Raw genomic sequence first — 20,871 nt, 5'->3', positions numbered from 1 at the left:
CCAGTGGAAGAAAAAGGACGGGATACGGTGACTCGTGCAGTTGGTAAATCACCCATTAATTGTTGAACGGTCAATGGTTTTGAGCGAACGCATTTCAGGCACTTATGAACGATGTTCCTGACGACGCTTCTTCCACCCAACGGCCAAAATCGAAGTCGAATTACGCTTAACATCAGCTGAGGTCCCGCATGAAGTAGACGCTCGTGGTAGTGTTGCAGCAATAACCGGGTGAAAGGATGTCGTGCTGGAAGAACGACGGGATGTTTAGTTTGTTCCGATTCCATAGAATGCTTCAGTCGTCCTCCTAGCTTGAGCAGTTGATCCTCGGAAAGAAACGGGTTAAACCAACGTAATGGTGAATCCCTCGGGACCATGTTTTCCTTTGTGAGAGCCTCCAATTCCTTGCCGAAGACTTCCTTCTGCACTAGACCTACCAATGTATTTTCTGACTCCGTCAGCTCGGCGGTGGAAAGGAAGGCTGTGTTATTCCGTTGGGAAGACGGTGTTCGAAGTAGCTTCATCAAACGAAGCCAGTATGCGGTGCGACGAACGAGATCGGAGTATGACGAAAATTTACGAATGTACTCATGGTTGAACTCTGCGAGTGTGGAAACGCATCCTGCGATAACCGTTCGACGTTTTTCTTCTTCAACCTCTCCTGTTGATTGTATCTCCGGTGATCTAGGCCATTGGTCTGAGTTCTCCTCCAGCCAGGTAGGTCCTCGCCACCAGAATTGGTTTTCCAGGATGTCTTGTGGAGGAATTCCCCGGGAAATCAAGTTTGCTGGATTTTGGGTCCCAGGAACATGAAACCATCGACCACCCTCAGTGATATTTTGGATTTTGGCCGCCCTGTTGGCGACGAAAGTGGTCCAGGTCATTGGGGGAGCCTCAATCCAACGTAAAACGCATGTAGAATCCGTCCAGAAATAGCAATCAGCATCAATCCTAATCGATTCTCGAACCTTGGCGAATAGTTGAGCTCCCAGAAGTGCTCCACAGAGCTCCAGTCTAGGAATACTCTGACATTTCAACGGAGCAACCTTTGATTTAGACGAAAGAAGTCGAACCTTCACCTCTCCGCCCGCATTAGTGCTCCGAATATACAGACAGGCGCCATATGCCTTCTCCGAGGCGTCGGAGAAACAGTGAATTTCGACTGCTACTGTTTCTGGGATGAGAACACAGCGTTCGATGTGGAGTTGATTGAGAAGAGGTAGTTGCTCGTGGAATTTACGCCACGCCTCACCCACCGTTGGAGGTAGGGGGTGGTCCCAATCCAGTGTATGACCATTCCCATCCAGTATCGTCCACAACCGCTGCATGAATATCTTCGCCATGGTGATAACTGGTCCCAAAAGCCCGAGAGGATCGAACAAGGTCGCAATCATCGATAATACGTTCCGTTTCGTAAGTAATTCACCGTTGGCCAAAGTGGGAATGGTAAACTGAAACCGCAGCATGTCCGTAGATGGAATCCAGGTCAACCCCAAGGTCTTTACGGCTGGATCTGGATCCAAATCAATTCCATCTGAAGGCCGAATAGCTAAGTTCTCTTCTGGAACCCCCGTTAGAGCAGCCGGGCAGTTTGAAGCCCATTTGCGTAGCTGAAAGCCACCAGCTGACATCATCTTATTCAATTGGATCTGCAGTTCTCTTGCTGTTTCCACATCATTCGCACCCGTGATTACGTCGTCCATATAGGTATCTTCAAGGACCGCTCTTGCCGCAAGAGGAAATGTCTTCTCCTCGTCCATCGCTAACTGCTTGAGTGTCCTTGTGGCCAAAAATGGTGCCGATTTTGTGCCATACGTAACCGTGTTGAGCTCGTAGATCTTAATAACCTCCGCAGGTGAAAAACGCCAGAGAATGCATTGTAAGGCACGTTCCAGAAGGAAGATGAGGATTTGGCGGAACATTTTCTCTACGTCCGAGACAATCATGATCTGCCATGTCCGACTGCGAAGAATAATGGATCGAAGTTCCTCCTGAAGAACTGTCCCTGTCTTCAGAACGTCGTTGAGAGATACTCCGCTTGATGTCTTGCATGACGCATCAAAGACCACCCGTACCTTGGTAGTGGTGCTTGCCTCCTTGAGCACTGGGTGGTGCGGAAGATAGCACCGTTTTACCTCCAGTTCAGTTTCATCTACCTCCCGCATGTGGCCGAGCTTGACGTATTCCTCCATGAAAGCGTTGTATTGCTCACGGAGTGATGGATCCCTGGCAAGTCTGCGTTCCGTTCCTTGGAGACGCCGATATGCGATGTCCTTAGACTCGCCCAACCGTGAGATGGCATCTTCATCCTTCGGCAGTGAGACGGTGTACCGACCGTCCGAACCTCGTTGAACCGTGTTGACATAGTTATCTTCACACTGTTTTTCTTCCAGTGAGTGAACCTTGCCTGAATCAACCTCTTCGCAGGACCAGAAGCGGGAGATTAACTCATCCAGGCCAACTACTGATGAGACGTTGCAGTTGATATGCCGAGAGCGATTTGGTTCCAAAATCCCACCACTGATGACCCATCCAAACACGGACTCATTTAAGGATGGAAGGTTTGATCCTAGAGAGATTCTCCGTCCGGTTTCAAAGAAGTCGAAGAAGCATTCGATACCGAGCACGATATCCACTGCGTTCGATTCGAAGAACATAGGATCCGCCAGTTGAATCCCACTTGGAATAGTCCATGTATCCGTGTTGACGGTGGCAGTTGGAAGGTTCACCGTGACCCTTGGCAGGACTAGGTAGCCTAATTCACGAGAGAAGTCAGATACACGTGACCGCAATACCGCTTGAATCCCTTGCCGAACCTTTGTAGCTGCTTGACCTATCCCGGCTACCGAAATGTCCACCCGATTTCGCGTAACTTGTAACCGCTGACTCAATCGCTCCGTAATGAAGTTACTTTCGGACCCGGAGTCCAGTAGAGCACGAGCTGGATGACGATTGCCAACATCATCCTCGATAACCACAACTGCCGTTGCCAAAAGCACTTGGGTTGATTGTTGTTGAGCTGCAGCGGGTGCTGCAGTTTCCGTAGCTGCTACGGTAGCAACTTGTGTGGTTGATAAACCAGATGACCCTTGCTGATCCTCAGAATTGGACGACTTGTTACCCCCAGCAACTGTCGCAACCTTGGATCCCTTTTCCTTCGCCGGTTTGAAACATACAAGCGTGTGGTGACGTCCCTTGCAGTTCCTGCACGAGAATTTTGACTGGCAATCCTTAGCGTGATGTCCTGACCTTAAGCAGTTTCGACAGAGTCCATTTAATTTAACAAGACCATCCCTGTCCGAGACTGCCATCCCTTGAAATTTGTTGCACTGATGAAGAAGGTGATCCGATGAACAGGCAATGCAACGTCCCGTAGATGTTTGTGCACCGTAGTTGACCTTCATTGATTGAGCCTTCGGTTTCGGTTGTTGTTGCAATTGGCCGAGACCCCTAGTATCGACGGGCTTCGGTGGCAAGCTGTCCAAAACCTGGATTCTACGCTGAATGAATTCGCATAAATCCTCCAAAGTATCCTCCTTCTTTGTAGATGAGACCTCTTCCCACCCTCTACGCGTGACCGGGTCCAATCGAGCTGTAAGGATGTTCACCAGCAGAAGATCCTTATATTCAGCCGGTTGGATGACTTGGTCGAGAGTCTGCACAATACGTTCGAAGCCTTCAAACAGTATGTGCAAGTCAGCTCCGGATTCCTTCGAAAGCATGGGTAGCTTGAAGAGAGCTTGTACCTGCCGCTTCCTCAGCTGTTTGCTGTTGTTGTAGCGTTTCAACAGCGTATCCCATGCCACCTGGTAATTGGCTGCCGTGATCGGGAGTGGATCGATCAAGCCTTTGGGTTCCCCTTGAAGGCAGCCCTTCAGATAATGGAATTTTTCCACATCCGGTAGATCTGCCTTCCAATGGATTAGCGACGTGAACAAGTCGCGGAAGCTCAGCCACTCGTCGATGTCTCCACTGAATGTGTGCAGCTTGATCTGCGGTAGACGTACGTGCTCCATGGTAACTGACGTTGTTCCCTCACCAGCTCGGAAGGACTGCTCCAGTACTTGGGGTTTCTGGAGCTCCTTGATCTTGTCCATTAGGAAGGACTTGATCTCGTAATAGCGATCGCTGAACTCGCTGCGTTCCTTCTCCAGTGAAATCTTCTCAGCCTTGAATTCGTCATGAGCGTAGATCTCCACCATGGTTGCACTAAAGCTCTCCCAAAGCTCGTCCAGTTTCTCAACACGTACCTCCACCTCGGTAATGTTATTGGATTCCGTAAAAGCTTGAATGAATCGGTGGATGTCATTGAGCGACAGCTGTATCTGCTTCAATCTTGCCGTCAATGCTCGCATCGATGGTGTGGATGCGCCACCGGGTGCCATGTTGTCGTCGTTTCGGTATTGCGAAACAGAGAAAGGTGCGGTGTAGTATACTGCAAAAGCCTAGCTCCGCTAGGCATATACTATCTTAATTTACCCGGAGAAACAACTGATTGTGCTTCAAGTTCCAATGAAATCCTGCAGCCACGTGACGTCACACGTCCGGCTTCCGTTGGACGACAACTCAGCAACAATGGTGTGAATCAAGAGGAAAAGAGATGGTGTAGCAAACAGAGTGAAGACCTAGCTTCGCTAGGCATATACTGCTAAAGTTTTACCCGACAAAGCAGATGGTGATGCTCCAATTAAATCAATCAACTATGCAAGCAGCCTTGAACCCAATCGTCAGAAACCAGCAAGTACTCGAACGGAATGTGGATGAAGAGGAGAGACTGGGTGTAATATCCAACAAAATGGCTTCGGCCAGGCATATACTGCGGCAACTCACCACATGAACCAATTACTGCACCAAACGTTCAATAATATTCCTAGCGATACCAGCAAACGATCAATCCAATTCCGACGAAACCAAATCTCGAGAACGGGGTGCCAAAAGGGCAATCAGGGCTCAGCGATTAGAAATGTAGAACGAAGAGGGTTGATTCCAATTTAAAACAGTGTATTTACATGCGCCTAGCTTCGGCAGTACACTAATGTGTGTTTACCTGGCAAATATTTGCGCTGCTCCCAGTCTGCGTCGAAAGTGAAGTTCATCGGCCCTTGCACCGGTCGTTGACTCTGAAGGCGGTTGTTCACTGGTCGTAGTGGCGGTCGATGACCTCAATCGACGAAGTTGATGACCTCTGATGACCTCTGTTAGGATTGTATGCCAAACCACTGGCTTTCGAATCCAAACTTGATAACTTCCGCCCGTGTCCTCAGCGTGGTTGGCGAAGGATTAGATAGAAGAAACGTTGGCGTTAGTTTCAGGCAATCTAACAACGACTGGACATATACTGAATTTAAATAATTTACCTGGATATCCAGAGCAGGAGCTGATTCAGTAGTCCTAGTCTTCCGCCGGGATAGTGATGAGCGTGTCGAACCAGAGCGTCCAAGCAATTTCCTAAGTGAGTCCAACTCAGCCATTGAGCGTTTCCAGCATGCAGCCGTGATCGATCAATGTCCACGATCAATCCTCAATCCAATGAGATGAGTCCAATGGAAGAATGCTTCGATTGTCCGTAAATGCTATGGATGGCGCTTGATTGTTGTCGAAGAAGGCAATAATGGAAGGGCGCGCGATGGCGACGAATAGTCCACAATAGATCAGCCTATTACGAATCCGAACCTCGTTTCGAACAATCCATTCAACGGAAAACCAGGTGTTAGAAGGTTGTATTTCCCAGCTCGGCTGGACATATATCGTGCACGCACGGGTTCACTAACCTGACCAAACTTCGTTGGGTTGAATTCGAAGCCAACCGAAAACCAGTAGCGATGGCGGTGTGACGCCAAATCCAAAGCGTGCAAGTGTCGTCAATAGAGCAAACCTTCAGCAGAATGGCGCTGGCGATGGCGATCCAATTGCTATTCCAGCTATGACCGAGTGTAGTGTCGCGAAGTTTCCGTACAGTCCACAGTCTGTCCTGACCCGCATCCGGTTCGAAGGACCAAAATGAACGGGGTGGGCCAGTTACCTTCGATCGACAAGCTCAGCTGCGATTCCAGCCCCGGACATCGATGGTGATAAAGTTGCTGTGAGGTGGAACACGGTGTTGTGCTGAAGAATCCAGGGTTGTTCTGTCTTTCAAACACCAATTACGTAACTCGCGACTGGTTAATTAATTAACTACACTTTATTTTAGTGAACATGCAAACAATTTAATTTAAAACACTACATATATTCAGCACTACATATAAACTTAAATTAACACGAATTAAAATTCCTCCGTGGGTCTCCGCGCGTGCGATTCGGTGACTTGGTTGAGGTGGACTGGTCGCAGCTTCCGAAGATCGCCGTAGGTAGTCCGGTGCTTCGTGGATGCGATGATTTCCTCCGTCGATATCTGAGAGTGGGTGATATTCTCACCGCTCTTATCACTAGTCATCCTTATCACTCCTACAGCAATCGATGACGATGATGGTGATGATGACGATGATGATGGCTTCGCTCTCTCCAGAGTGAGTGTTCCTGCGTGTGCTGAGAAAACTGATTCGATCGTGCAGGGCTAGATCGACATATCGGTGTGTGGTTCTTGTGCTGCTTTGGTGCTAGTCGCGTGGGGATGCCATGGTTGTAGTCGGATGGGTCACACTCCTCGACAAACCTCTAAAATTGCGTTTGGCGATTCTGAACTTTTCCAAAGTGATTCCAAACATTCCTAATGTAATGTAATGGCAGTATAACCAAATCTCGTTTTTGGAAACGTAACTACAGTGCACTCTCTACAAATCGAGTTATAGAATAACAACCCCTCATTTTTATTATGTTTCTACAACTCAATATCAAGTTAGTGGACATCGAATTGCAGACAGTTTACTGTACTTTATCTATGTTGCCAAAAACGAGACCTTTTTCGATGTGTCACAATTGAGTGGCTTACTCTCTGAACGAAAGACTTGTACAGATTCAACTTTTTGGCCACATCCCTGACCGAAGCATTGGGATTCCGCTTTAACGCTTTCACGGCACGCTTGTGATCCTGATCACTAATAGAACATCCATTCTGACCGCATTTCTCCTTCCGGTTGATGAGCAGAGTTTCGTAGTAAGGTTTTATCAGTGGTCTAAAAGTGCCAAAACGTTCGTTTTTTAGTTTATGCAAAAACGGTCCATTTAAACCATATAGTGTCTTCGGAGAAGTTTGTGCACTTAAAAATCCCCTTCTTTTGTGCTTAGCCATATCATGTTTAATCCACCTAGCAGGGAGATGAAAAATTTACTTTTTTTGTTTGTCGAGATAGCAAAATAGTGTTTTGAGCAAAGTTTTAGAACTCAAGACGTCAACCCTCTATCTCTTATGTTTACAGAGATATATCATTTTGGTATGAGCCTTCAGAAAATCAATTTTTGCTAATTACTTTTCAGGAAGTAATTTTTTGACATTAGTATGCTCTACACTAACATTTGTTTTTTTGTCTCGGGAAGCAAGTCCCTATCTTCAATATTTCTTGAGATATTCAAGGTTATGATCCAAAAATGATTGATTACATTTGAAAGTATACTTAAAATGCTGCCCAATGCATACCAAATAATTGGTCTTCTTTAGTATTCTCTGTTGATCTGCTTATTACCAAACTATAGGGTCACGACTTCCCGTATAATTGTGCTACTGTTGTTTTTTTAATGAACACTAAAAACAACATTACTACCTCAAATGATTACTACCTATATCTGAAAATAGTTATATTTCATCAACCGTTTCATGGAATATCAAAGAAAAAAAATGTTTAAGTTCATTTTATTGATAACCTTGATCGTTATTAAAAAAAAAAAACATTAAATAATTGCTCAATCCCAGCAACTAATTCCCTTTATTTTGTTTGTATCCAAAATTTCAGCTCAGAACGAGTTGTCCAAACATTTTTTGTGAGCAAACAGCTTAGATTAGTTGTCACTATTATTTGACAATAGCTTTTAGCAGTTTTTAGGAGGAATGACCGGTGATTGCCACTTTTATTCACGTTCTATGGCTTTTTTCCTTAATTCAAATATCTCGAGTTGAAAAAATGATACCTCTGCCATTTTTTTCAGCAAATATAAAACCAAATTTCCTTTCCATTACTTTCAATAGATTTGCAATTGGCTAGTGCGTTTTAAAGTTATATTAGTTTGAAAAACACTTGCTTTGATTCAGTGGTTAATTATGTGATCAAAATGTGTGTGTTTTCAAGTTCTAAAAGTGTTCTCAAGAATAGTTTTCTCTAAATACATAGCAAAAAAGGTTATGGTAAAACAAACTGTTTTTTCATTAATCACCCTAACCTTCTAGTTGGTTCAGTTCGTAGAATGCGTAGATGATGAGATAAAAATTTGACGTCTTGGACAAAGTTGCTTGGTTTTGCATCCTCTACAACTTTGAAGAAGTAAAAAAAGATTCCAAAAATTTCCCTGAAGAGTAAGATTGTTGAAGTCACCCTAAAACTGAATCACCCAACAACGACATCAAAACGCTACAACCAGTAGATTTTGCGGAAAATCCAATTTCCATGTATTTTTCCGCTCTGGACTACTGTGCACTGTGCATTGACTACACGATTCCGAGTTGTTTCCCGATGTCCCGATGAGAGAGTTAAGGATTTTCCAGGTGCTTGCGCCATATCAATTCGCGACGTTGCTTTTCGGGTGAAGCAATTTTTTCCAATTTTCGAAAAACTGACAGCGATAAAAATACATTGTAAACAATACACTCTAAGCTACGTCTACCCAAGTTTTGAAGAGAAAATACCCAATGGGTAATTTTCTACAGCATTTTTTCCGTGATGTAATTTGATGTGGGACACCCTTTATTCAAACAATTTCGATCAAATTTAATGCTGCGTATGGTTCCCTTTATGTTCTGAAGGTCAGTACTTTAAAAATGATAATTTTGCCTCAAGACAAGGCGTCCCCCAATAAGTTTGAGGAAAAGGATGTACAAATATCCACAACAAATACAGCAAAAACATCACATAGACACCCTTATTCGCACTATCTATTCAGGGATAGAAGGAAAAAGCTAACTGAAAATTGAACTAGGTACCTGGGAGGCCTACAATGCCCACGGTAACAGTTTGACTGTGACTTCGACTCCGGCTCCGACTCTGACTTCGACTTAGGCTGTGACTTCGACTTCAACTCCAACTCCGACTCCGACTAAGACTTCGACTCCAACTCCGACTCCGACTAAGACTTCGACTCCAACTCCGACTTCGACTTTGAGTTCAACTTTGACTACAACTCCGGCTCCGACTCCGGCTCCGACTCCGGCTCCGACTCCGGCTCCGACTCCGGCTCTGGCTCCGGCTCCGGCTCCGGCTCCGGCTCCGGCTCCGGCTCCGGCTCCGGCTCCGGCTCCGGCTCCGGCTCCGGCTCCGGCTCCGGCTCCGGCTCCGGCTCCGGCTCCGGCTCCGGCTCCGGCTCCGGCTCCGGCTCCGGCTCCGGCTCCGGCTCCGGCTCCGGCTCCGGCTCCGGCTCCGGCTCCGGCTCCGGCTCCGGCTCCGGCTCCGGCTCCGGCTCCGGCTCCGGCTCCGGCTCCGGCTCCGGCTCCGGCTCCGGCTCCGGCTCCGGCTCCGGCTCCGGCTCCGGCTCCGGCTCCGGCTCCGGCTCCGGCTCCGGCTCCGGCTCCGGCTCCGGCTCCGGCTCCGGCTCCGGCTCCGGCTCCGGCTCCGGCTCCGGCTCCGGCTCCGGCTCCGGCTCCGGCTCCGGCTCCGGCTCCGGCTCCGGCTCCGGCTCCGGCTCCGGCTCCGGCTCCGGCTCCCTACGATTTTTGTCAATCCAATCAAAACTCCCTTGCTCTACGATTTTTGTCAATTTTTAAGTGCCCAATAATCAATCCTGGGACTTTTTTGAGAACTGTGACTTGCAGAACAACTAAGACTTCGTGGCTTAAAATACTTTGAAAATTTTGGTCTTGTAAAAAAAACTCTGTGATTGATCATAATGTCCAACTTGATACACTTTATTCTCAGCACAATTTTGCTTCATGATTATGTCCTATACCAATGTTTCTTCTAGTTAATATTTCTTCAGTATTCGTTGACATTGGATTTTTTTTTTTCAAAATTATCGAACTAATACAAAATTGTAGGATCCCAAAACTGGAAAAATAAGGTTTAAGATTCGCTTTGCAATTTATGTTAAGTTACTCTCTAAATTCACTCTAATTTATTTATTAAATTTTGGCAATTCCATCATCTTGGACTCAAAAAATCTTACTCATGACAAAAAAATAAAAATTTATACTTTTGCTCGATATTATTCACTCACCAAGTAAGTATTCAGTTTCAAAGTAGCACTTAGGAGCACCAGTGGAGGCATAGCGAAGCACTAGCAATGAAAATTGATCTTAAACCATTGGTTAACATGATCAAGGCAATGTATAAATCTCTTTATTTTATTGAACGGCTACGCAGTCTTTGTTAAATTAAACGAGTTTTTATTTACCCGACGTTTCGACACGGGGATTGTGTCTTCTTCAGGGGGAACTGTAATTTTATGTATCAATATACTATGTTTTCCTTACATATTTATGTTATGGTGACTTACAATAGTTTTTTCATTTTTTGTCTTATGTTTTGTCTAACTTTAACTGTCTGGTCTCTAATGTGTTGGTACATGCTGTAAATTGAGTATTTGTTTGTTACTTATTGTTTTTAGTAATTTAAAATGAATTTAAAACTCCTTACACGTCGGATACACTATGCTATGAACTTGTAGTACTGGCAAATGGCGCAAAATTGTCGGGTAAATAAAAACTCGTTTAATTTAACAAAGACTGCGTAGCCGTTCAATAAAATATTCAACGATACAGTCGATCCTCCACCAGTTCTATTCACAATGGCAGCATTACAGCATTCATTCTTCCGGTACATAGACGAAAACTACGGACACAACACAGTAGACGCAATGAAAACGTATGCGTCCAGCAATAAAAAACTGGCAAGTTTAGAAAATCGCAAATCATTTCTCATAAAGTGTAGACGACAAGGTATATTTCCCGCACACATCGTGAACTCGTTCAAATGCGTACACGAGCTTCTAGCAGAAAATGGGCCCTACATCAACAAGATCGATAAAACCATCAAAAGATTCAACAGATCTATTTTGAACCTGGAAATCAAGCAAACCTTTTTCAAGATAAGACGGACCTCCAAGGAATTGAATGAGATGGTGTGCAAAATTCGATCTCTGACCAGCGAGAGCGTGATCGTAGAGTTTGTGGCCACGCAGCGAGCGGCACACAGTAGTTGGTTAAGCAGGAAGGATAAGCATACGTCGAAAAAACTCACTAACATCGTACAGGTATTAAACAAAAGCGACGCAAGTGAACCCTCGTACAACGATCGCGCAATCCTCAATGCAACCGATTTGGAGATACCAGCGAACATCCTACAGCTCATCAGTCTCGGTCCGAAATTCGCGCTACCAACCACTTCGCTATCGCAAATCCCATTTTACCACCTACTCGCAGACACAGAACGCATTTTGTTCACTAACGAAGACAAAAAAGTGCAGGACAGAAATCGATGCAAAATCGTGAATGTAACGCAAAACTTCATTCATGGATTCCATTCGATGGTGGAGACCCATGACAGCACAACTAAATTCTGTGAAACGGCGACAAACACAACAAAAAGATACCTACGCTCACATCCCGAGATAGCTGTATTATCTGCAGACAAAGGCAACAGGACCGTTATCATGATGAGGGACGACTACGATATGAAAATGCGAATATTGGTGAATGATACTACAACATACGAAAAAGTACGGGCTGACCCTACGTCCAGGTATCAAAAGGGGAACAACAACATAGTCAAGAGACTCAAAGATTTGAAACTCATCGACTATAGAACAGCCAACGAACTAACCACGAATAACGCAACATGTCCCAGGATTTACGGCCAACCAAAAGCCCATAAGCAAAACCTACCTCTCCGCCCAGTCATTCCCAACATAACCACACCTACATACAAGCTAGCAAAGTATATCGCCAACATTCTCCAGAGCTCGCTCCACAGTCCGTACAGCACAACCAACTCGTTCAATTTCTGTAACGAAGTCAATAGCATCAAACTCCCAGAAGGCTACATTATGATATCACTGGATGTAACGTCGTTGTTTACGAACGTACCACGACACTTGGTCATCAGGAACATCATTCAACGGTGGAATGAAATTAACACACAAATCAATCTGGATCTTTTCCTAGAGATTGTGGAATACTGTATGGAGGCCAGCTATTTCTGTTTTGATGGTCAGTACTACAAACAGACATTTGGGACGGCCATGGGTAGCCCGCTATCGCCAATCGTAGCGGACATCGTGCTAGACTCGGTCATCAATACAGCTGAGTTCCCTACCGTTTGGGACTACCATATTTTGGAAATACGTGGACGATATCTTCATGGCTATCCCACGGAACACCGAACAGCAGGTCCTAGACGCATTCAACAAAATAGAACCAAGAATACAGTTCACTATAGAAATCGAGGACGACCGAAGACTGGCATTCCTTGACATGATGGTCATACGGAATCCAGATCAAACACTAACCACCGAATGGTACGCTAAACCGATTGCGTCAGGCAGAATGCTGAACTACAAATCATTTCATCAGCCAAAACACAAAATAAATGTGGCGACCAACTTTATCCACCGAGTTCACTCGCTCACACGCAACAAACCCAGGGAAGAAATAGCAAAAACAATCCACCAACATCTACTAAGGAACAACTACCCCAAACAACTAGTCAACCGATTACTAAATCTACATAAGAACAAATATCAAGATCATCCGTCCAACACCCATTCCAGCCAACCAACGCACCATAATACATTCACCCCACCCCCACTGCACCCAACCACATCTAACCCAGCCGAATGTACGCGAAGCCAACCATCATTGCAGCCACCCACTCAGCCGACCATGGTGCCAGCTATTTCCATCCCGCACATACAGTCCGTACCAATGCTTCACCCAAACGATGCAATTAATATCGATCACCAACAAGCAGCACCAACGATAACCGATCATCATTCGACCAAGAAATCCATCAATGACGTAGACCAACAGATCAACATCCAAACGATGCCAGACCAACCTACAATAGAAAGAGAAGGAAAAATTTACAGAGCAATCCCGTATGTACCAGCACTTTCCCAACGCATTACGAAAATCCTGTCCAAGGACTACCCAAACATAATAGTCGCAATAAAACAGCACCGCACTATCAACGATCTCCACACTAAAGTTAAATACCCTGTAAGTAAAGAGGAAATTAGCAATGTAATTTATAAAATTCCGTGCAATAATTGTGATAGCAGCTACATAGGAATGACGAGAAACAATTTACGCAGAAGACTAGCAGGACACAGAACAAATGTGAACAAGTTAGAAAAACTGATGAACGATAACCACACCATTACCGAAGCAGCCACACCAACACTCATAGAAACCACTACCGCCCTGATCCAACATTGTATAGAAACCAACCACAGATTCAATCTAGATAATACACAAATTATAGACCATAGCTACAAATCATCAACACTTCCATTCCTTGAAATGTGCCATATCACTAACACCAACTACACAGTAAACAAACGAACAGACATAGACAGACTTAGTACGACATACGCAGCAGTATTGCACAATATTAAGAATACAGCTAAACGCAACAAAACCAGAAGAGAGCAATCGACCACAAATGAGAGATAGGTTTTTAAGATAGGGCATTTCGGCTACCAAACAAAATGGGTTTCATAATTAGGGGGTTGCCAAAAACAATTTTGCGCCATTTGCCAGTACTACAAGTTCATAGCATAGTGTATCCGACGTGTAAGGAGTTTTAAATTCATTTTAAATTACTAAAAACAATAAGTAACAAACAAATACTCAATTTACAGCAGTGTGGCAATTTCATCGTGGACACCCTTTACCAACACATTAGAGACCAGACAGTTAAACATAAGACAAAAAACGAAAATACTATTGTAAGTCACCTGACATAAATATGTAAGGAAAACATAGTATATTGATACATAAAATTACAGTTCCCCCTGAAGAAGACACAATCCCCGTGTCGAAACGTCGGGTAAATAAAAACTCGTTTAATTTAACTAAGACTGCGTAGCCGTTCAATAAAATATTCAACGATACAGTCGATCCTCCACCAGTTGTATAAATCTCAAATTCGCTTAATGAAGAAATTTAAATATCCTGAATTAAACCTGAATTTGGTTTATAGCACACACAATGAAGATTTTAGAGTTTCATTATTTGTATCTAGAAGTCGGAGTCGGAGTTGGCATAATTTCACCAACTCCGACTTTGACGGCCTGAGGTGAATTTTTCTCCGACTCTGACTTCGTCTCCTTGACTTAGACTCCAACTCCAAAGCCCTTTGGCACTGAGGAAGTCCACAAGTAGTGGACGAATACGCGTATCTGTCAAAATATAAGCAATTATAACGGAACTAAAAGAAAATCTCGCCCAATATTCAATCCGATGGAATCTAGGATTTGGAGTAGGAGGCGAGATTTTCTTTTAAATTTTTTTCTTTAACGTGGCATAAGTAAAGTATGGCCATAGAGGTAACTCTAAGACCAGAAGGTCCCGAAGAAACAAGCTCAACTTTTTGGCTCAGCTCTGGTACTATCTTCGGTCCCAAGCTAATCGATTCACCCCTCGAAACTTATGAAAATCCACTAACCCCTCATTTTATCTGTCAAACTTTCAAAGCGAATCAAAACAAACATAGTGTAGTACTGGAATTTATACTAGAATGGGGTACGTTAGTCGATTTGCTTGGGCCCAATAGGCTACACTGAGATAATTATCCAGATAAATTTCATAAACTACATCGTATGAACGTATGCAAATACGAGCCTGAATCAATTTCATAATTGTCTTATGTTTTCATACTCCATATATAGTATTCATAATTTGATACAACAAAAGGTATACGAAAAACATTAAAATTTCATAAACGCATCGTATGAATTATTTTGTTTCAGCTTACGGCAAATAATCATACGATGATCGTATGAAATTTATTTAAACAGTGCAAATCAAAACAACAACAAAGCACAAGATGCCGGATCCAGCTTCAAGACGTGGCGTAAGGCTCCGTAAACCTGTAAGTAAATTAAATTCGTATTGTTTCATTGTAGTTTACAACTTTATTTACATTTGTAGACAGTTAAGCAAGCTGCTGCGGACGGGTAGGTGTCAGATTTATTTTTTGTTTTTGCGTTGATAATTTAAGTCAACAGTAAATTTTTTTGAACAGGAATCGGACCCGAGTACAAACAAAACTACTCGCAAAATCGTAAGTATAAAGTTCTCAGTTGGCTCGTTATTTTTTACAGTACCGAAAGTGATCCAGCCCCGAGCTAAAAACCTCCCTAATAAAGAAAACCTAACCTAACTTTACAATTTTTGTTTACAGGAATTGGAACCACCATCAATATCCAAATCAGCTTTTCTTCCTGCCACAGCTTCAATAATTCAACTGGAATCTTCTATTCCAGCTGTGTTCAAGGCAACAGGCTTGACAGAAAATTACGCTAAAGTGCTGCAGAAAAGAAACACACTGAAGTCCTTGGAAAAAGTAGGGCAAAACAAACAACAAAATTTCTAAAAAAATTAAAACTAATCGGTTTCATTTTCAATCCTCAGCTACCACAAATTGACGAACTGGAAAACCGTTTAAAGCTGCTACTCCAGCTAGCAAAACTGTATCTATTGCTGCAGCTCCACCTTTCCCAATAGCATCAGGGTCGACGACAGCTACCACAGTTACAGAAAACACTAGCTGCCTCGGAGGCTCAATATAATATATATAATATAATAAATATAATAAATAATTGCATGGTTTAACGGCTTTCTCAGTCTTAATCTCACTCTAAAGACTACGATTTAATCTGCCCGACGCTTCAGTCATAGGTTTTAGTTCATGGTCCATGGCCGAAACGTCGGGCAGATTAAATCGTTGTCGTTAGAGTGAGATTAAGACTTAGAAAGCCGTTAAAATAAGCAAATCACTCAAGTACTAGTCGTCACCATCACTAATAAAGTAATTAATCAACTCAAACTATATTTTTCATTCATATCCTTTATGTGTTTCATACGAAATGACAAATGAAATTGTTCGTAATATCCAATGATAGCTATCGTTCGTTTATATTGAGATTCATAGTTAAATGCATGAAAAATCATACGATGGCTGATTGACAAAAAAAACTGACAGTTCTTCATAGTTCGGTCGTATGAAATTCAACATAAAATCTTGTCGCAAAAAATCATACGATATTTCTATGAAATTCGTTTGATTAATAATCTCAGTGTAGTCAAGTAGTGAGCCAATTTGAAATCGTTAGTTTCGTATTGATTGTTGGTATGGCTTTGATTTGAATATTTCAATAACTCTTCATAAGAGATTGACAAAATTTAAAGATATTCTTAACAGTCAATCAATCGAAAAGCTTAAATAAGCATTCATGGATTTAGGATTTATTATTAGAAAATATAATGCCATATTGCATTATAATAAAATATCACTGTAGAGTAGACATTATAAATGGTGCTTTTATCATATCCGACTGTCCCATCATAAAACCATTTCCAAATCCTACCTGTAAAAAGAAGAATCCCTCATCCCACACCAAAGAGGCATCATTATTTTTATTTGTGTCGAAATTTATCACACTTTCATGGTTGCAGGCGGCGCGACGAGAGGGCGCGAAAGAGATATCGTTGTCCTCATGGTCGTCGCGGTTGTTGCTGTTATTGTTATTGTTGTTGTCACCGGCCCTCGGATAAATTACTGCCCTCCGCTGCCAACGACGACGACGACGTGCTCCGGATCGGATTCGGTGGAATTATAAAGCACTTCAAAGGAAGAGATACATCCCTCATCCCCGTGTCTCCTGGCTGTGCTATCCATCCTATCCGGATCAGCAGCAGCAGCCACCTTGTTGACGATGGTTTCGCATTACACCGCGCGCCGCGCACTCATCGTGGACCAACGTCGTGAGGCACACTGGAACCGTTTTTCTCGTGAACCATTCCCGGTTTTTTTTTTTTTTGGGAACCACCATTGTGTTTTAGATGCTGTGGTTGCCGTTGTTGATGGCTAAATAAGACAAGACACATGAATTAAATTTTCCACCCCGTTCCAGCAAAGCGATCCGGTTGACGTTGTTGTTATGTCTGTGTAGCAGTCAGTGCAACAGGAAAACGACGGCATCCAGGAGCTGCAACGAATTTTGTACTTTACACTTCTGGTAGCGGACCAAGTCTGCGCCTGAAGGAAAACGATGATGATGATGATGATGATAATGGTTGCTGCACTAAGGTGCGGTAGGGTATAGGGTGGAATGGGACAGGAAGACAAATGACAAAACCACACGCATATTTGTAGGATTTGCTACTGGTTTTTGAGTGAGAGGAAGAGTTGAAAGTGGAACGGTTTGAATCCGAAGAGAAGTAATTTTCAAGCAGTACTTTCTGTAATGGTTGGGATTCGTGAATATGACATTCAGGTTTATTTGAAAATGTTAGCTATGCGTGTTAATTTTAGATCCGGAAAACAGAAGCATCGGTGGTTCAGTGGTAGAATGCTCGCCTGCCACGCGGGCGGCCCGGGTTCGATTCCCGGCCGATGCAAGTTATATTTTTATCTGTACGTACGTTCCTGTTGAATTGGCCAATGCACGGAATGAACTCACGAAAAAAGTGACGTTTGAGCGGTGTCGTGTTTACTAAAAATTAACACATGACGTAATGTTTGTACAAAACGTGTGTAACTATCCTACCCAAGTACTCATATCAACACACAAGTGCCGCTAGCGTAGTGTTATCACGCCTGCTGTTCTAATGTAAGATTATAAATAAATTCAATAGTTCGCATGCCTTTGCCATGGCAGGATGGCCCGATAAACGACCGTGTTTTATTTTCACCATCTATTAATCACACAACGTACAGAAGTTCTGCTCGTGCGCGATCACGTAATGTTCGCTTGAGTTTAGAAAAGGGCCTATCAACTTTTATAAACAACTTGTTAGGCCCTTTTCACGCGAACCAAAGAATGTCCACGCTTACCAAGAGCACTATCGACACAGAGAACAGACATCCAAGTCAAATTCCTAAGGTGTGTAAGAAATTTGACTGCTATTTTGAATAGACATTTGAAACTAGCAATATCGTGGTGGCGCTAGTGTCGCTACCCATCGTCGATGACCGGCAGACGTCATCTTAACATAAATGTCAAAATTGTTGTGAGCAAAACAAGGGTTTGTTTAAAACCGATCAAAACATGGGCCGCAAGTGCGAGTTTTATTGGTGCGCAAATAAACAAGGTTTTACGGTGTTACCAAGCGAAAATCTTTCCACAATTTTCCTAAGGATGCTGAATTGCTCGAACTACAGGAGATTTTCTTCTCACGTGGAGTCCTAGCGCTTGCAACGAAAAAGTTATGTTCCGACCACTTCTCCCCGGAGGCTTTTTGAATTCCTGGAAGAACGGATGCAGGGTAAGCAGTGTTCAAATCTTACCACATTGACCACACACCTCGATTGATTTCCATTGGTTTGTTTTGTTTGTTTTGAACTGATTTGACAGTTCATTTGAATACACGGTCAACAAGGTCAACCCAAATTTTAGTTCAGTTTACTGATTAATCGCACAAAGTGACAACTCGAGTCACAACATTCCGTATGGCGGCGCTAGTGTTTCTAACGTATTTTAAACGCTGTCCAGACTGGAGAGTTATAACATGTTATAACGGTTGTCAAATAATTGCAACACAGAAACCACCAGCAAGATAGAGCTATAACATGTTATAACTCTGTAGTCTGAACGTACTATTACACATAATTTTTCGAAAAATTTGTTTGAGCTTGGATGTCTGTTTTCTTTGCTATCGGAAAGGGGAGAATTTACGCTACCCGATGGTTTTGTTGGTTTACGTGGTCTTACTTTGGTTCACGCGCAAAAGGCTTAACAAGTTGTTTATAATGTTGATAGACCCTTTTTAAACTTACGCGAGCATTACGTCATGTGTTCCTTTTTACTTAACACGGCACTGCTCGAACGTCATTTTTTTCGTGAGTTCATTCCGTGCATTGGTCAATTTAATTCCAACGCAACAAAATTTCACAGAAAATCGCATTTTTTTCATAAGCATCAAATGGAAAACATTCAAAAAATATTGAAGAAGGCTATTGTTTGTTATTTAAAATTAAAACAATTTGTTATTATTTTTAACAAAAAAAAATACTTGATATTTCTATCGTGTATATTAAGTATAATAAGGATTTATCTTTTCCTACAACTTTGTTTCGATTGGAAGTGACGTTTTCGAGTAATGATTTGTGGAAAAAAATCGGGTAAGGCATTTTGAAAGGAATTGTGCATGAATAAAAATGGCTGAATTTCAGCCTGAATGTGAATGATTGACCATTAGACTGATGCAAAATTTGAAATTTTCACTCCACAGTGCTCAAACGGTTCCAAATTGGGCCCTGATTAGCCTCCTAAAATTTGAACTCATTTAGTAAAAAACTGACTTGGCACAAACCATTTGAAGTTTATATGGAAATTACTATGGGGAAACCATAATTTCGGTTCATATCTATCTGAAAATTCACTAGTTTACTCTACTTTAGAAAATGATAACTGAGCTTGTTGAAAATTTTCTCAGCTACAGCTTTGTTGAAGACCACTTTTCGATCAGGTGTAAGGAACAAAAATGATTAAGGATTCAAGTCACTGATGTCTTATGATTATGCTCAATCAACTGTTCAGCAGGCAACATTGGCGTTTATGGCGCGTAGAATAGAGGACAAAAATCATGGCTACTATGTCACACTCAAGAATACAGTGTTGCCCACAATACAGTTGCTTAATCTTGCCATAAGATTATCAATCTCTTAATCAATTAATAACTATTTCATTTGACGTTTGGCTGAAAAACGATTTTCCGCAAAGTTGTAGCTGATAAAAATTCCTATAAGAATATCAATAGAATTTGTTAACAGTACAATATGTAAAAAGGCTAGAAGACAATAAACAAAAAGTTTTGTTTTCCCATAGTAATTTCCATATAAACTTCAAATGGTTTGTGCCAAGTCAGTTTCTCACTAAAAGAGTTCAAGTTTTGGGAGGCTAATCAGGGCCCAATTTGGAACCGTTTGAGCACTGTGGAGCGAAAATTTCAAATTTTGCATCAGTCTATTGACCAAAACATACAATTATGCAATGTTTCATGCAAACTGGAGAAGAACGCGGCAGACTGATTCGACATCAGCGTGTAATTGCTCAATAGCCTATTCATGAAAAACCATAAAGATAGAGCTGTCAGAGGCCGGCGCCGGTGGTGTAGTGGTAAGCGTGACTGCTTTATCACACCCCAATGGGTCTGGGTTCAATCCCAGCCGAGGTCGGTGGGATTTTTCTGAGGCATAAAAATCTCTGGCCACGTCTTCCTTCGGAAGGGGGAAGTAAAGCCGTTGGTCCCGGCCCATGTGTGTTTGAATGGGTGCGATATTCTACGCAGGTGTGGAAGCTGCCTTCCTGCACATTCGATTGCCGTCGATGGATAGCAATCGATGTCCGTCGGTGATTGGCACTAGATTGCGGAACAGAGACCGACGTTAAATAAAGGAAAAAAAAAGAGCTGTCAGAACGCTTGTTTTGGTGAAAATCTCGGTTCTCCTGAAGGGGGAATTATGGTGAATGATCCATTTCAAAACTACACATAGTCTATTCATGAAAGAAAAACCATCAAGATAGAGCCATCGAAAGGCCTGTTTTGGCGAAAAACTGTAATTATCCCTATCT

The 20,871-nt window shown here is 42.9% G+C and overlaps 2 protein-coding genes and 1 non-coding gene across 3 annotated transcripts; 2 read left to right on the top strand and 1 right to left on the bottom strand.

Moving 5' to 3' along the window:
- Nucleotides 1-172: 172 nt before the first annotated feature.
- On the bottom strand, nt 173-4,382 carry LOC135701228 (uncharacterized). The gene is made up of 3 exons (XM_065222002.1): nt 966-4,382; nt 578-751; nt 173-244 (listed from the first exon to the last, which is right to left on the bottom strand). The coding sequence occupies exons 1-3, from the start codon at nt 4,380-4,382 to the stop codon at nt 173-175; spliced, it is 3,663 nt and encodes a 1,220-aa protein (XP_065078074.1).
- Nucleotides 4,383-9,078: 4,696 nt separating this feature from the next.
- Nucleotides 9,079-9,898, top strand: LOC135701227 (skin secretory protein xP2-like). Its single transcript, XM_065222001.1, has 3 exons — nt 9,079-9,087; nt 9,141-9,792; nt 9,843-9,898. Exons 1-3 carry the CDS (start codon nt 9,079-9,081, stop codon nt 9,896-9,898), a joined length of 717 nt encoding a protein of 238 aa, XP_065078073.1.
- Nucleotides 9,899-17,624: 7,726 nt separating this feature from the next.
- On the top strand, nt 17,625-17,695 carry TRNAG-GCC (transfer RNA glycine (anticodon GCC)). Its single transcript has one exon. It is a non-coding gene; the product is annotated as a tRNA-Gly (tRNA).
- The last annotated feature ends 3,176 nt before the right edge of the window (nt 17,696-20,871 follow it).

This window comes from Ochlerotatus camptorhynchus, unplaced genomic scaffold (genome assembly GCF_037179485.1).
Source record: "Ochlerotatus camptorhynchus isolate MF236.1 unplaced genomic scaffold, CSIRO-AGI_Acam_v1.1 ptg000151l, whole genome shotgun sequence".
Taxonomy (NCBI): Eukaryota; Metazoa; Arthropoda; class Insecta; order Diptera; family Culicidae; genus Ochlerotatus; species Ochlerotatus camptorhynchus.
The sequence above is the reverse complement of the archived record's forward strand: the minus strand, read 5'-3'. Positions and strand labels throughout refer to the sequence as shown.

What these genes read in the sequence shown, in the direction of transcription:
- LOC135701228 (XM_065222002.1), bottom strand. Translation starts at nt 4,382, where the DNA reads ATGGCACCCGGTGGCGCATCCACACCATCGATGCGAGCATTGACGGCA. An exon ending in GAGCTCAACTATTCGCCAAG is followed by an intron (nt 752 to 965) that starts GTTCGAGAATCG and finishes TTCCTCCACAAG; the next exon opens with ACATCCTGGAAAACCAATTC. An exon ending in GTTCAACCATGAGTACATTC is followed by an intron (nt 245 to 577) that starts GTAAATTTTCGT and finishes TCGTTCTTCCAG; the next exon opens with CACGACATCCTTTCACCCGG.
- LOC135701227 (XM_065222001.1), top strand. An exon ending in TCCGGCTCCCTACGATTTTT is followed by an intron (nt 9,793 to 9,842) that starts GTCAATCCAATC and finishes TCAATTTTTAAG; the next exon opens with TGCCCAATAATCAATCCTGG.